This window comes from Ovis canadensis, chromosome X (genome assembly GCF_042477335.2).
Source record: "Ovis canadensis isolate MfBH-ARS-UI-01 breed Bighorn chromosome X, ARS-UI_OviCan_v2, whole genome shotgun sequence".
NCBI classification, from domain to species: Eukaryota; Metazoa; Chordata; class Mammalia; order Artiodactyla; family Bovidae; genus Ovis; species Ovis canadensis.
The window spans coordinates 66910482-66927891 of NC_091727.1; the positions used below are offsets into that span (position 1 = coordinate 66910482).

Here is a 17410-nt window from a genome sequence, read left to right on the forward strand (position 1 = left end):
GATGGGTTCTACATGGTGTCAGACAAAACCACAAATTCCTCAGTGTCTTTAAGCTGGCTCTTCGTGTTCTGTAGGAAAAGTGACAGAGAGACAGAGAGGGTGAGAGGGAACGGCCTCATCCTAATCTCCCTGCCTTCCCTGATATTCATTACCTCATTCCACAAGTAGCATGTACACTGCAACACTGTTCCAGATGCTGGGGATACAACAGTGGCCTCTACAGACCACATCCCAGCCCCAGGGGCTGACATTCCATGACACCAGAGGGAAAGCAGACTTGCCAGACCAGGAGGTGGAAGGAAGGGAATGAAGAGCCTGCTTCTAGGAAGGTGTGATGTGTGTGTGGTGACCAACGGGACTTCTTTGAAGAGACCAGCTAAGCTCTTGACTCTGCTGTGTGCTAAGAGGCTGAGGAGCTGGCTCCTCCACATCCTTCCAGCCCCTCTGGCCCCGCCCTGTCTTTCCTCCCTCCTGCAACCCAGTGCAATGTGCTCAAGAAGCAGTGGATACATTTCTGGTATGTGACATCCCTTCTGTTGTTGTGTGTCTTACTCCCACCCTTCCCTTCTCTCTGTCTCTCTTTTTCTCCTTTCCACTGAACCTCCCAGCAAGCTCAAGCCAGGTTTCTGATTGCTGAAGAAAAAAAGCAGATGGTGAGTTGTCATTTGGTGGGGATGTGATAGACGGGGGTGTGTGTGTGGACCCTCCCCACATTTAGATTCATAGGGTTGTGTACCTGAAAGCTCCAGGGAGCTATATGGGTCCAAATGGGTTATCAAAGAAAGGAAGGTAAACTTGTTGATGGCATCCACCGCCCAAATCAAGAGCAGAGTTTTTCCTCTCGGGTGGCGGGGGTCGGGGCGGGTTATATGAGATGCCATGTCTGTGAGACAGTCAGCTTCTGGTGGGTGGTGGACAGGTGATTTGGGGCCTGGTGGGTGGGGGCAGGTCTTAGAAAATGTGAGGGACAGAGGGGAAGGGGAAGGGCCTGGCCTGGACTAAGCTGAAAGCAGAACAACTGAGGTGAGAGCTCCTTGTTACCTAGTCCTATGTTATATGAGATTCTATCGTTGACACTTGGATTTTAAGAGAAGCTGCCTAGTTGTGGCCCCTGTTTATCACCTAGAACTATGAGGCTCTGCTCCACCGACTTCAAGGGAGCCCCCTACAAACAGTAACTAGAAGGAAAAGAGGATATAGGTGGCCTAAGAGTCTTTATCTGGTTTTTGAAACAATGGTGTTGCTTAGGAAGACATCTTTTATATACATGTGAGGATATAGGACTGATTGATTGTCTCCAGGAGCCTACCACAGGTCATGGTCTGAGGTGACAGAAATGGATGAGGTTCTGTTACTGCTTCAAGTCATTCAGTGGGAGAGAAGCCAAAAAAAAAAAAAAAAAAAAAGAAGAAGAAGAAGAAGAAGAAGGCAAAAAGGCAGAAAACCCAGGATGATAACAATAGAGGGAGATGGCTATGAGAAGATGGAGGAGGGGCAGCCACCAGCCTTGAGAGCTGGAATGGAGTCTTAGAGATTGCCCAGAGAAGGCATGCCTGAAATGAGTGAAGAAAGAAGTTGGCAAGGAAATAGAGAAAGGGGAGAGCTTTGCAAGCAGTCGCCCGAGACAATAAAGTGCAGATTTTGCAACTGAACAGAAGTAGACTCAGGTTGCTCTTCTAGAGTTTCAGTAGAAGGTCAGTCATGTGGCTTAAGAATAGGGGTAAAAAGTGGTGCCACACAGAGATACAGAGCTTTTGGCTTTTGGCTTTTGAGAAGCAAAAGATTTTGAGTATTGTTAACTTTCATGATGATCCGTTGATTATTTATCCTTTACGATTCAGTTTTGGAATGAATGTTCTACCTAAGATATCTTTGCCTAACCTCATGGCACAAAGGTTTTCTCCCATTATTGTCTTGTAGCTTTACAACTTACACTTAGCTCTATTATTTATTTTGAGGGTTTTTTGCATGCAGTGTGAGGTATTGACGTTTATTGGCGGTTTCCATACAGAGATTCCCTTTCTCCAGCTCTATTAGTTAACAGAGTTATTATCAGTTAAGTTAATTATCTTAGCACCTTTGGTCACAAATCAACGGACCATATTTTTGTGTACATCTGTTTCTGCACTTTCTATTTTATCCACTGATTCATACATCTAGTTTTACGGTAATACCACACTGTCACGACTACTACAGGTTCACATTAAGTCAGGGAATTTGGTACCGTAAGTCCTCCATCTTTGTCCTTTTCCAAATGGCTTTGGCTATTCTCTCTCCTCTGCATTTCCATATAAGTTTTAGAAATAACTTTTCATTCTAATTATGATTATGGCAAATCGATAAATGAATTACTAAAGACTTGACATCTTAAACCTTCTGGAGTCTTCTGATCCACAAACACAGTATATTTCCATTTAATTTGCATCTTCTTTCACTTTCCTCAGCAATATTTAATAGGTACCTGTATACGAGTCTTGCACATACTACATTAAGCTTCTTAATTGGCATTTCATTTATTTTAGTGCTATTGTAAGGGATATTTAATTTTCTTCCATCTCCAATCATTTGTTCCTGGTATGCTGAAATAGTGAGCCGGCTCTCGCAGCCGCCCGAACTCCCTGACGTTCAAGCTGGTTTTAGAAAAGGCAGAGGAACCAGAGATCAAATTGCCAACATCCGCTGGATCATGGAAAAAGCAAGAGAGTTCCAGAAAAACATCTATTTCTGCTTTATTGACTGTGCCAAAGCCTTTGACTGTGTGGATCCCAATAAACTGTGGAAAATTCTGAAAGAGATGGGAATACCAGACCACCTGACCCGCCTCTTGAGAAATCTGTATGCAGGTGAGGAAGCAACAGTTAGAACTGGACATGGAACAACAGACTGGTTCCAAATAGGAAAAGGAGTACATCAAGGCTGTATATTGTCACCCTGCTTATTTAACTTCTATGCAGAGTACATCATGAGAAACGCTGGGCTGGGAGAAACACAAGCTGGAATCAAGATTGCCGGGAGAAATATCAATCACCTCAGATATGCAGATGACACCACCCTTATGGCAGAAAGTGAAGAGGAGCTAAAAAGCCTCTTGATGAAAGTGAAAGAGGAGAGCAAAAATGTTGGCCTAAAGCTAGACATTCAGAAAACGAAGATCGTGGCATCCAGTCCCACCACGTCATGGGAAATAGATGGGGAAACAGTGGAAACAGTGTCAGACTTTATTATGGGGGGCTCCAAAATCACTGCAGATGGTGACTGCAGCCACGAAATTAAAAGACGCTTACTCCTTGGAAGAAAAGTTATGACCAACCTAGACAGCACATTAAAAAGCAGAGACATGACTTTGCCGACTAAGGTCTGTCTAGTCAAGGCTATGGCTTTTCCTGTGGTCATGTATGGATGTGAGAGTTGGACTGTGAAGAAGGCTGAGCGCCGAAGAATTGATGCTTTTGAAGTGTGGTGTTGGAGAAGACTCTTGAGAGTCCCTTGGACTGCAAGGAGATCCAACCAGTCCATTCTGAAGGAGATCAACCCTGGGATTTCTTTGGAAGGAGTGATGCTAAAGCTGAAACTCCAGTACTTTGGCCACCTCATGTGAAGAGTTGACTCATTGGAAAAGACTCTGATGCTGGGAGGGATTGGGGGCAGGAGGAGAAGGAGACGACCGAGGATGAGATGGCTGGATGGCATCACGGACTCGATGGACGTGAGTCTGAGTGAACTCCGGGAGATGGTGATGAACAGGGAGGCCTGGCAGGCTGCGATTCATGGGGTCGCAAAGAGTCGGACACCACTGAGCGACTGAACTGAACTGATGCTGAAATTGAGAGGACTTTTTTTCCCATTGAGCTTCTGTCCTGTAACCAGGTTAAATTGCATATCAGATCTGAGAGATGATTTTGTTTTCTGTAGACCACTAAGTATTTTCTAAGTATTACTAAGTATGATCCCTTTAATATATTGTTGGATTCGGTTTGTGCCTCTAGGTGTTCTTGACAAATGCCATGAGGGGAAAAGGATTTCAAACTGGGTAAGCTCTGAGTCGGAGAAAGCCACCCAAGTGGGGTCTTCTAGGGAACTACCAGACAGGACAAATAGTGACCTGGGAACGTTATCCGGGAACAAGTCTCTGCAGGAGGCCTGTCCCATCTCTGCTCCCTCTGGTGGCTGTCAGGCTGCCGGTTTTCACCATGATTGCAGGCTGTTAGCATTCCAAGCTGAGCTTCCCTTGTGGCTCAGCTGGTAAAGAATCCGCCTGCAATGCAGGAGACCTGGGTTCGATCCCTGGGTCGGGAAGATTCCCTGGAGAAGGGAAAGGCTACCCACTCCAGTATTCTGGCCTGGAGAGTTCCATGGGCTATAGAGTCCACAGGGTCGCAAAGAGTCGGACGTGACTGGGCGACTTTCACTTTCAGCATTCAAAGCTACCTCAGGGTTGGATAGAGTGGCATGAGAATGGGACTACTTCAAATGCCACCTAGTTCACTCTTCCTACTGAGCTTAGGCTGTTTTTCTAGAATAAACACCTGAGGTTGTTGCATACTTTTGGTGAATTTTTAGAGTTCTGCCAACATTGATTCTGAACCTCTTTTCCAGTTTTCTCATGGCTTTAAGAGAGGAGAGAATCGTCAGCAGTCCTTCTGACATTTTGGTTGACTTCCTGTACACTCTTTCACTGTGCTTGCCTATCAGCATGTTTGCTGCTGTGCAGTACACTGCTTGTACTTACATGTCTCTCAAGAAATAACTTTTCGGGTCACCAACCATGTGAAAGGCTCCACAACAGAAGGTCAAAGCAAAGATGTATAAGACACCATCTTTGATTTCAAAGCTGTCACTCTCAAATAGATTCCATTTAAATGGAACATTTGAAGCATAATGATTGCCAAGCCTATGTCTGAGCACCAAATTATATCCTAGTTCAGTTGAACGGGGATTATTTTTGGCCAACATGCCTTAACTATAACCAGGCTTTCACCTAGATATTTGACAGCAAGCCTGACTAATATCTTTGGTCACTGTTAATTTCACCTCTAGTCACTACAGGAAGCTGAGAGCTTCAAGGGAATAAGAGTGCAGATGGGGAGGGGAGTGACTGCCGCTATTAGCCATATGAAGAGTTAGAAACAGAGATTCATTTGAACAACCAGTCTTGGTTTTCATAATTCCATAGCATCAAGTTAGTATTTTCCACTGAAATGGCTTGTTTTTATATTGATGCAGCCCACTGCCCTTTTGGTTATCGATCAGAGTTTTGGGTGAAAAGTAGGAAGGACCCAAGAGACCACTCTCTTCACACCATGGTATGAAAATATAGCTCCATCCTTCTCCTTTTGAATCAGTCTCTGCATATCTGACGTGGTCATCAATCAAAGATCCTCAATGGCAGTCAAAAACCCCAGTTTACATGCAACATGTGTGTCTGTAAAACCCTTTGAACCATGGGAGGTGCCTGCTAATTTATTCACAGCCAGTTTGTTCAGGGCTTGATTTCTGAAGATATCCTGGTGCCTTTGATAAATATGTCTGGAAAGAGCACGCCCCCCCCCCCGCCCCCCGCCCGCCACAATGAAAATATAATATTTAAGAGAGACAATTTTTAATTGAAAACTTGGCCCTGCCACTTCTTAGCTTTGGGCAAAGTACTTAGTCTCTCTCAGCCTCAGAGTCCCAACTGGCCAAACTGAGAATAATAACAGGGGGGTTGCAGGGATTAAACGTGGCAAAGTTTGTAAAGCATTTAGTTTACTATCTACACTAAATAGCAATTAGCTAATGCCCCCTCCTCCCACAAATGTGAGCTTTAATTACCACTGATCAACCTCTGAAATGCCATGAACACACAAAATCTGTAAGAGTGACCCACCTTAAGAGGTTCAGAATCCATTTGTCTCGTTTGGCCAACCATGAGCTCCTCCCGCCATGTGTTTTTACAGATGAACAGTGGCCTGGAGAGAGAGAGAGAGAGACAGAGAGAGAGAGAGAGAGAGAATCCCTTTGTTTAGGACTTTCCCTGTTATGCTTTGTGATGGTGGTGACCACAAAATTTGCATCTCTCCTAAAATTAGTGGAGAGGGGGCTTCTCCACTAAAGCCCCTAGTATAGCGCAGTTGGTAAAGTATCCGCCTGCAGTGTGGGAGACCCTGGTTTGAGTCCTGGGTCGGGAAGATCCTTGAGAGAAGGGCTAGGTTACCCACTCCAACATTCTTGCACTTCCCTTGTGGCTCAGCTGGTAAAGAATCTGCCCGCAATGCGGGAGACCTGGGTTCGATCCCTGGGCTGGGAAGATCCCCTGGAGAAGGGAAAGGCTACTCACTCCAGTATTCGGGCCTAGAGAATTCCATAGTCTGAATTCTCAAGGGACTGAAAACTTTCCCCATAGTCCGTGGGGTCGCAAAGAGTCGGACACGACTTTCACTAAAATTAGTGAGTTTACCGAGTGACCAATTTGCCACATTTACTGGATTTCTTGATTGTCACGTTAGCAACCTTTACGGGAATAGCTGGGCTTCCCAGGTGGTGTTAGTGGTAAGGAACCTGCCTGCCAATGCAGGACGCATAAGAGACATGGGTTCAATCCCCAGGTGGAGAAGATCTGCTGTGGGAGGGTGTGGCAACCCACTGCAGTATTCTTGTCTGGAGAATCCCATGGACAAAGGAGCCTGGTGAGCCACAAGTCTATAGGGTCACAAAGAGTCAGACGCGACTGAAGTGACTTAGAAACAATCATTTTTATTTTAAAGATGAATAATATGTTTCTGAATATTAACTCAACAAAGTAGATATACCGTAGACATTTGGAAAAATACCCAAAATTAGGGACTGAAAACTTTCCCCATGAAAGTATCATTCTAACCCAAGAGTTGGGTTTTACCTATGATGAAACTTTTTTAATTATTCCTGATTTATCTGGGAATATTCTGAATGTTATTTTCTATCTTTTCAAGCCACATGGATTGTGTGTGTGTGTGTGTGTGTGTGTGTGTGTGTGTGTGTCCGTATTTTCAAATGGGTTATCAGATAGAACTGCTTGTTTCTTGCATTGATAATTTTTAATCAAAGATAGGTATGCTAAACTCAAAAACTATATTTAATTTTAAATTTAAACACTGTTATTTTAAGTTGGACTAAAATTAATTAACTGAAATTGAATTTAAATTGAATTTTAAACTTGAACATGAGCTAAAAGTCAGAATTTATGATTAAGTTCATATGGACAAGTCTGCTTCTGGGAAGACAGAGTGGATGAACGTTTCCTCTTCTTCCCACCAAGTACAATGTGGGGAGGAGAAGGTGGATCAACTAAGGATCTCAGAACCAGAGAAAGGACACGGTGGTGAGTTCCCTGGGTTTTCTTTCTGCATCATATATCCCAGGCTTGGAGCTGAAGAAGCCAGCTACTGAGAGAAATGCCGAAAGGTGGATACAAAACAACAGTGACAACTACAGCAGCCGCAGCAATGAAACCCAGCTGAAACAGAAAGAAAAGTCTGCGCTCTCTAATGTAAGGATCAAGAATGACAAGATAGAAAAGGTTTTGTGCATGAATGCTCTACTCCAGCCAAGCAATATGGAAAGAAAAAAAAAAAAAAAAAAGGATTGTGGCCTGCCTGCCCCTCGCCGCCCCTCTCCCCCGCCCCTCCCCCACGCCAAGCCAAGAAGATCTAGCAGGGAAGCTAGAATTCCACGTTTTACTGGCGGAAACAGGAGCCACCTTCCCCTCTTCACCACATCCATGGAAATCAAACGCATGGAGATTCTGGAATTATGCCTCCACTAGGCAGTAAGATAGCCGTCCTCCCCATCCCTGCTGGGATGATTTCAGTACTTTCACCACCACTCAGTAGTAAGGAGGCCGCTCAATCTGCGGGCTAAAGTTTTCCAGCACATTAAGAAATGGCTTGAACTGAATGGAGATGATTACAAACCATACCCAAATTTGTGGGATGAAGCTAAAGCGTTGCTGGAAGGGAAATTTACATCAGTAAAGGCTTACATTATGGAAAGGGAAATGCACCAAGTCAATAATCTAAGTTCTCACCTCAGGAAACTAGAAGAAGAAGCAAAATCAATGCAAAGCAAACAGAAGGAAGGGGATACAGAAGATGACCCCAGTAATCAATGAAACTGGAAACAGTAAAACAACAGAGAAAATCAATGAAACAAAAATCTCGTTCTTTGAAAAGATCAATAAAACTTACCAACCTCCAGCGAGTCTGACAAAATAAACCCACAGTGATTCACTGCATTTACTGAATGACTTCAGTGACTATGTTCGTGAAATACTCTACTTTAGAAACCATGTGTAAAATAGATAAACCAGTGCAAGTTTGATGCATGAAGCAGGGCACCCAAAGCCACTGTTCTGTGACAACCTAGAGGGATGAGGTGGCGGGGGGGAGATTGTGTTGGGGGACAGAGGTGGGAAGGGTGTTCAGGATGGAGGGGACACACTTATGGCTGATTCATATTGATGTATGACAAAACCCGTCACAATACTGTAAAGTAAATTTCCAACGTAACAGCTGGATTGATGTCCTTCATACAGAAACTATTCTGGGGTAACATTTTTTTGCAATTAGCTCAAATTCTTTTCTAAGTGATAGAAATGATTCCCTGATATCTACTCTACAAGTTCAAAAAATTTTAGGCTATAATCATATCTTTGCAGATTGCAAAGTCCTTGGAGAAAAAAAAATGTACCTAAAATATTAAGCGGCCAAGATTTCATGCAGCATGACTCATGAGGAGAAGGTATTTGAAAAGTAAGCTGTTTGAAATTTTTCCTTCTCCACGGGGTCTTCCCAACCCAGGGATCGAACTCGTGTCTCCAGGGTCTCCTGCATTGCAGGTGGATTGTTTACCTGCTGAGCCATTGGGGAAGCCCTATTTCCGTATTCATTCATTCATTTATTTATTTTTTTTACTATATCTCCATTTAAAATGTCTGTGTGAGAGAGAGAGAGAGTGAGTGCATATGTGTGAGCGTGTGCCCAAGATCCAAGCTACTTTATAACTGGCCAAATTTATAACCCAGGTTCTCTTAATAATTGTTAAAAACTGTTTCTAGTTAATGCTGAACAGTTACTTCTGATTTCAGGCAACAGATTTTGTCATTCTCTTTGGACTGTTAGAGGAAATTCTTTTTGAATTCGTCTTATATTTGCTTACATTTCTCTTCATACTGCTCACTTTGTTTTCTTCATATTTCTTTGAACACAGCAAATAGATAGCTTTTCCTCTTTACTTGTTGTTGCAAACACAGCAGCCGCAGCAACAACAACAATGGAAGGGGTTGGGAGGCTGAGGTGCTCAACTTTACAGCAAAATGCCCGCTAATTAAAAATTGAAAGGAATTTCTAGACAACAGAAATAGAGAATCGCCATGTTTCCAACCACCAAAGCAATAATCAAACCAGACCCAGAGCCCTGAATAAAAGCTAAGGCCGAGAGGTGAGGACGTTTTTGGAGAACAGACTACCCACATGGGATCAGAATATCATGCCACAGACTGCTTATAAAATCAAAAAGGTACCTTTACCATGAAACGATCTCTACAACAACACCTTAAATAAGTGATCAGACTCAGTAATGCCAACTGTAGCAATGACAGCTAGACAAACTGAACTTGGGGGCCTACAGATGTGAGGCTCACGACCTAGTTAATATCCTTGCCAAGAATATTAAATCTGAAGACATAAACCTAAACAAGAGGAAAATATCAGGCAAACGCATACTGTGGACACTTGACAAGCAAACGAGCCCAGGCTCCATGACGCGAAACTGTCATTGCCGTGGAAGATTTAAGTTGAGGGACTGCTTGGGACTGCAGGATACTAAAGAGACATGACAACTGAATGCAGTGTGTGATACTTGATTGAACTGTGGATCCTCAAAAGGATATTATTGGGACAATTGGGGAAATTTGACTATGGCCTCTATATGGACTTAGATAACACTATCACCTCATTGTTAAATTCTTCGACATGATAACAGTACTGTGGTCAGACGGGAGAGTATCCTAGTTCTTAGGAGACAGATTCTGAAGTAATTGGATGAAGTGTTTGGAACCGTTACGTGGTGAAGCAAAAAAGAAGAAGAAAAAGAGAGCGAGAAAGCGATGGGATAGTAGGAATCTAGGTAAAAGAATGCTTACTCTTTATGCATTTTCAAAATAAAAAGCTGAGGAAAATGGATCACTCGTGTTTTAGAGTTATGCATTGAAATATTTTCCAATAAAATAAGAAAATTTCTGATGTTTTCTTGAAAATAGTCTGGGAGAGGGGTAGGGGAGAAGATATGTGCGAATCGGGTTTGGCTATAAGTTGTTGCTGGTGGCAGTTGGGTGATGGGATAATCGGAGCTTCCTTCACTCTTCTCTCGTGTACAATGGTTCTCAGAGTGTGGTTCCCTTCCAACAGCATCTGCATCACCAGGGAACTTGTCAGAAAAGGACACTCTGGGTCTCACTCCAGAACTTTTAATCTGAGACTATAGATGTGGAGCTCAGCAATCTGTGCTTTAACAAGCTCTCTGTGTGATTCTGCCGCAAGCTCACATTTCAGGACCACAGCCCTACTGCCATGAACTTGGAGACTGAAAATCTGTATACAAGCTCTATTTGCAAGGGTTTGAAATAATCCACAGTATAATTTTTTTAATTAACTTATTTTTTACTGAGGGATATTTGCTTTACAGAATTTTGCTGTTTTCTGTCAAACCTCAACATGAATCAGCCATAGGTATACATATATCCCTTCCCTTTTGAAACTCCCTCCCATCTCCCTCCCCACCCCACCCCTCTAGGCTGATACAGAGCCCCTGTTTGACTGTCCTGAGCCATACCGCAAATTCTCGCTGGCTATCTATTTTATATATGGTAATGTAAGTTTCATGTTACTCTTTCCATACATCTACCCTTTCCTCCCCTCTCCCCATCACAGTAAAATTTTTTTAAAGTAAATAAAACAGGCCTCCGAGCTTAGTGGTCAACCTAGTTTAGTGGTCAAGTTTTAATGAAAAGTTTCAAGACAGATAATACTAATCTTACGTGAACACTGCCAGAGGATAGCAAAGAGGGCAACTAAGTTGCTCCACTTAGTAGTCTATGAGACTAGAAAACCTTGACCCTGGAACCAGCAATTATGCTCTGAGGAGAGAAACATCAAGTCAATCTTGCTCATGAACAGAAGACAGGCAAATTCCAGGCAAAACTTTAGCAAAGGGAGCCCACCAGTGTACGCAAAAGATGATACACTGTGATGTATAGCTACGTCTATCCTAGGAGAGCGAATCTGGTGGGAGGGGGCACGAGAGAGGCTTGGGTGTTGCTAATATATTCTGCTGCTTGCTCCAGGTGCTAACTGAATGCATATGTTTAATGTTTGAAAACTCACTAAGATGCACACACATGACTTTGATTCTTTTTTGATTATAAGATACACTTCACTAAAAAATTTGAAAGCAATCTTATAAATAACCCTCATTATATTAACAGGTCCGAATGAATAGAGTCCTGATCATTTCAATAGAGGCCCCCCAATTAAAATCCAATTGTCTATTCATGATTTTTAAGACAAACTTATTAAACTAGAAATATAAGGGATGCTCCTTAATCTGATAAAGGGAAAGAAGGAAAGAAAAAGAAAGAGGAGGGAGAGAGAGAGAGGAAGAAAAAAGAAACAAAAGTGAGAAGGAAAAAATTAAAGAGGAAGGGAGGAAAGACAGTAAAAGGAGAAAGAGAATGAAAGAAAGAAAGCAAACAATGAAACAAACACAGAAAGCCCATTTTAATATGGACATGTTGGCAACATTCTGTTTAATATTAGGAACAACCCAAAGATGCCCAGTTTTGCCATCTCCATTTGACCTTGTAGTGGATGTCCTAGCCAGCCAGTAAGGAACTTGTAAACTGATTATCTTACTTCTGTTACTCACAGATTCACAGAAAACTGCAGACCACCTCTAGACACATGATAAACTGTCACAGAGTTTAGCATGGTGGCTGACTTTGAGATCAATATATATATTTTTTAAGTCAAATGGATTTCTATAAATTAGATAGAGATAGAAAATGTCATTTTGAACCGATATCAAGCACCAGAGCAACGAGATTCCAGAGAATCTTGAAAGTGCAAGTCGCTCAGATCATGTCTGACTCTTTGCGACCCCATGGACTGTAGCCCACCAGGCTTCTCTGTCCTTGGGATTCTCCAGGCAAGAATACAGGAGTGGTTTGCCATTTCCTTCTCCAGGAGATCTTCCCGACCCAGGGACTGAACCCGGGTCTCCTGCATTGCAGGCAGATTCTTTACTGTCTGAGCCACCAGGGAGTATCTTGGGATAAATACAAAAAGGATGTACAAAATCTGAAGGTAAAAAAGATAAAACACTAAGCTGAAGGATTCCAACGTTAAAGAAGACCTACAAAAATAGAGAGCCATTCCATGTTGGTGACTAGGAAGGCTGAATATCATAAAGATAGTCAATTGTCCCTTGACTGATCCACAGATTCAATGAAAATGTAATCCAAATCTACCGCAGATGAGTTTTCAGGGAACATGACATGCTGATCCTGACATTTACATTTTTGAGTTTAGGAAGGACAAAAGGCAAAGAATAGCAAAGATATGCCTGGAAATGATGAATAAGGTGTGAGGACTTGTCCCACCAGAGATCAAGATGTCCTACTAACAGACAAAAAGGAAGAGAGCATAGTACTGGCCCAGGAATAGATCGACTTATCTGTGGAACAGAACAGGGAACTCAGAGACACGAATGAAGACCAGAATGACTCCACACACTGCCAATTGTTCCCTGGGGCTGCGATATCGGATTTCGAATTGAGAATCCCCGACATAGGAATACGGAGGGATCTTAAAAACACAGGCCAAACTTTGTACAAGTAATTTACAGAATACCAAGGATGCCTGTTTAAAATGCTTGCATATACAGTATTTCACGGGGCTTCCCAGGTGGCGCTAGTGGCAAAGAATCCTCCTGTCAACGCAGGAGACTTAAGAGACATAGGTTGGATCCCTGGATCGGGAAGATCCCATGGAGAAGGAAATGGCAACCCACTCCAGTATTCTCGCCTGGAGAACGTCATGGACAGAGGAGCCTGGCGGGCTATAGTCCATAGGCTCGCAAAAGAGGCGGACACGACTGAAGCAACTTAGCACACAGTATTTCACATTCAGAAAGCAAAGAGTCTGGGAAACAAGGTTTGGGGAGCACAAAGCTCCACTTCATTTCTGGAGTCGAATGGCAGGCCGGGTAAAGCCACCCAGCAGGCGGAAAAGTGTGAGGGAGGTGAAGAGAGCGGGCGGGGCTTTAGTCGTGACCTTCAGACGAACCTGAAGCTCATTGGTCACTGACCACAGCGGTGGGAGGTGAAAAGCAGAGCTGGAAGCTCATTTGTCTTTCGAAGGAAGGGCGGGAAAGGGACTGAGAGCTGGGTCTTCCTTCCGGCCTCCCGTCCCAGTAGATTGATCCTGACCTGCTGGAGGCTGAGGTAACCATAGACTGGCATCAGGAATAGGACCCTCATTCTCCGCACCTCTTCCTTCCTCCCTCCCTCCCACTCTGGATCCCCAATCCCTCTTCTCTCCTCCACCTCCGCAGGGTACCTGTATCCCACCCCGCCCCACCCCTCCCCCCACTCCACACCCCACACCCCCACCCTTCCTTGGCTGAAGTCCCGTGAGATGATCGCTTGCTCCAGACGCCTGACCCCTGGCCTCTGGCCGCTGGGGCAGGGCTTATGTCCCCCCACCCCCACCGCCGCCCACCTCATGATTCTGAGGTGGGGGTGACAGGGAACGGTTGGGTAACCCGAGCGGAGGGAGGTGGCGAACTCTGGGTTTGGGAGGAGGGGATGCTGTGCTCAAGCATAACTGTTGACGTTGCTGGAGAGGAGCAGGGAAGATTGTTGGGAGGCTGTGGAGGGAATGGATGGGTTTGCATGAAAGCAGAGAGGGTGTGCTGCTGCAAGAGAACAATTAGTGCAGGGAGGAGTTGGCTGTTGACTAGATCAGGGTCTGGCGTTCAACAGGGGACTCAGCAAACATCTACTTGGTACGTCGATGAGGGGAGGAATGAAAGTAATCATTGACAGAAGGGCTTGAGATGCAGCAGAAGTATAAGATTTCATGATATGATATGATTTCAGGGTGTCACTTTAGAGAGGGAGCAAGAAAGTAATTAAGATTTTGATAGAGTACAAGAAAAAATTGGAATGGAAGATGAAAGGAAAATTGAATGTAGGGCATACATGAGACCAATAAAATAGAATTGAGTGCAGGACATAAGAATCATGAGTAGGGAGTGGATGAATGCAGGAGGTGAGGAAGACAATTGTGGAAAGGGATGCCAGGAATAGTAGTTGGGCATAGCAGAGTGCAGGATGATAAACATGAGACAGGGAAGTAGTATTTGTTGAAGGAGGCACGAGAGTGCATGTGTATGCCTGACGGGGTCAGGGGTCCGTGCGAACTGAAGGTGAGCAGGGGCAGTAATAATTGGATTGGAAGTATACAGGACCCATGCCCAGAGTTTCTTGGAACTGGCCTATATGTGAGTGGGGCTTCCTGGGAAGGAGGCTACATGAGCAAGAAGGGAGGGTGCAATCTCATTTCAGCAGTGAGCTGGATGGAGAAGAATCCAGCCACCTCAGATGGGGTTTTCCAGGGGCAGAGGAAGTACGTAGAGGGTAGGGGATCATGTGGCCACCCTGACCCCCACTCCTTGCCCTAGAACCATGGATCCCAATGAAATGCCTGCTATGCCCTGCTACCTCCCCGACTCCACCACTGGACTTGAGACCAGAGCCCCATGTGGGATTGAACTTGGCCCCAGAAGATCTATAGGTCGCTGTGCCCGCTGCCACAACCACGGCATCACTGACCAAATCAAGGACGAGGAGCACCGCTGCCTCTTCCAGGCCTGCAAGTGTGACAAGTGTGTTCCCTTCTCGTGAGTATGGCATCTGACAAGGGGAGGGGAGTAGGCCTCCTCTAAAGGTGACTGACCTTAGACCCGCAATCCTCCCACTTTAGGGAACACTACAGCATCTTGCCTGCTGAACGTGACTTGAAGATGGAGCAGGGGCCATACGTAAGGAGGCGCCCGACTCGAGGACGGATACGGAGCAGCGGGACTACCTCTCCCAGAGCTCACAGCCGTGCCAAGAAGTTGGGCACTCGAGCAAGAGTCCCCAGTGAGTGTCTCTGGCCAGGGAGGCAGTTGGAGTTTCGGGTGTAGGGAGCATGCGTAGTTCTGTCACCAGGCGTATCACCCAGTTTCTGTGTGGCTTTACTCCTTGGGAAAGTTACTCTTCAGGCCTTAGCTTCCCCAACTATAAAAATGCCATCAGTATTATCTACCAAGTGTTGGTGGGAAGGAGAGATCTGGGAAATCAAAAAGGGCCTAGAGTGGGACAGGTTGGGGGTGAGGTAGAGTGGGATGGGATCAGAGGGTAAGGCTCACCTAAGCCGTCCCCAGCGTCTCACAGTTGGGAAGGAGAACATCACGCCTCAGCTCGAGGCTCACCCCTGTGCAATCCCCGAGGAGGAGTCCGGGGCCAGTGTGGGAAGCTCTGACCTCAGCCACTGCTCAGAGCCCTTCCTGTGTCCTGAAGACCTGGGTACCATCTCTAACCCTACTACAACTTGCCATATGACCCTGAGGGAACACTACTTCTCTACGGGTCTCATAGTCCTCAGTCCCAAAACGAAGACGAGGACTAGGTGGTCTTGTTAGTCTTCTCAGCTCTGGCATTCTGGGCTCCTATCCTCGTCCCAAAATATGCCCACATCTCCTCTCCATGGCCGGCTTGGTTCCTGACTGCAACCTGTGCTCTCTGTTCCCGCAGACAATCTTCCAAGGCGCTCTGCTGCTCGGTCAAGTCTTGGACTCTTTGTCTCTGTCCTGGACTCCAGCACCCTTGAAGAAGCAACTAACAATTTCTCTTTTGAGGAAGTCACACAGATCCCCTGCCCTGCCCAGCAGGTGAGTAGAGTGAGAAAGACCACGGGGCTACTTGTATATTGTGTTACTGAGTGTCCAAACCTTCTGCTTAAGGCTCTGGAGCTAGAAGGAGGAGATGGAGGCAGTACAGGGCAACTGGGGGTGGGGGGCGAGGTAGAGGAAGGGGAGGAGGAGCAGGCATCTCAGACTTAGGGGCAACGACAGGGCTCTCCCAGCTTTGCCTTTCCCAATTTGCGAGACTTTGGACAAGAGACTTTACATATCCGAGCCTCTATTTCCTACCAGTGTGCTGAGAGGGGACAGTGTTCTACACCTATAGAGAACTGCCGAGTCATTGGGAAAGACCCTGATGCTGGGAAAGATTGAGGGCAGGAGAAGGGGGTGACAGAGGATGAGATGGTTGGATGGCATCACCGACTCAGTGGACATAAGCTTGAGCAAACTCGGCGAGATAGTGAAGGACAGGGAAGCCTGCCATGCTGCAGTCCGTGGGGTCACAAAGAGTCAGACATGATTTAGCAACTGAACAACAGCAACAACATAGCATTGAAAAGAGGACCAGCACAAGGCCTGCCACATCGCAGGCCTTTGACAACTGGAGGCTGTTATTCCACATGAAACAAATAGATGGAATAGAAGCTTCTGCTGAGAAGGGGAGCCGTGATGGTGAGGGACACCATCTTGCCCAGGCCAGAGTCTAATAACCATCAGAGAAAGTGTCCTGGAGAGGAGTCAAGCTGGCCCTTCAAGCCCCTTGGGGATTGGGGAATATAAGGGCAAGAACCAGTCCCCGGACAGGAACAGTAATCACGTCTCTCCAGGTGCCTTGCAGATTAAAATGCAGACACCTCTGATTTCCCGTAAACTTTACTGTTGCTCCAGGAGTTTTAAAAAAGCTGAGAGGAATTAGTGTCCCTGGAAAGATACAGGAGAAAGAAAAAATGGAAAAGAAGACAGGCCAGGCAGGGGAAGCGACTTGTCTAAGCCACAACACCTAATGGCCATTCAGATTCCCACATGCAGATATTGTAAAATCTTGGCCCCCTCCCCACTAGTAGTACGTGCCTGCCAAAGGGATAAATCCCCTGGTCTCTCCTTTCCTTGTCCCTAGACACTCAACTCTGATCCTCCAGCCCCACGCCACCCTTAACCCCCTTCTACTGCAGCCACAGATTCTGGGAAGATTGTGGGCTCCAGAACCCTGGCAGGGGCCAAGCTTAGTCAGGAGAAGAGCAGAAGGCCTCAGGGTAGCTGGGGACTGAAGGGGCATGGAGGGAGTGTGGGTTCCCAGCTCCCATTCTCTGACATCCTTTGTTTTCAGGCTCCCGAAGCTTCCAACCAGGCCTCGGTTTCTGCCTCCTCAGAGTGGCAGCGAAAACTGGAAGCAGCCGAGGCTCTGCTGGCTCTGAGAGAATCTTCCTAG

At 45.5% G+C, this 17410-nt stretch overlaps 1 protein-coding gene across 1 annotated transcript; it reads left to right on the forward strand.

Moving 5' to 3' along the window:
- The first annotated feature begins 14758 nt into the window (after nt 1–14758).
- DMRTC1B (DMRT like family C1B) lies at nt 14759–17410 on the forward strand. Its single transcript, XM_070289603.1, has 4 exons — nt 14759–14973; nt 15057–15217; nt 15872–16008; nt 17309–17410. The coding sequence occupies exons 1-4, from the start codon at nt 14759–14761 to the stop codon at nt 17408–17410; spliced, it is 615 nt and encodes a 204-aa protein (XP_070145704.1).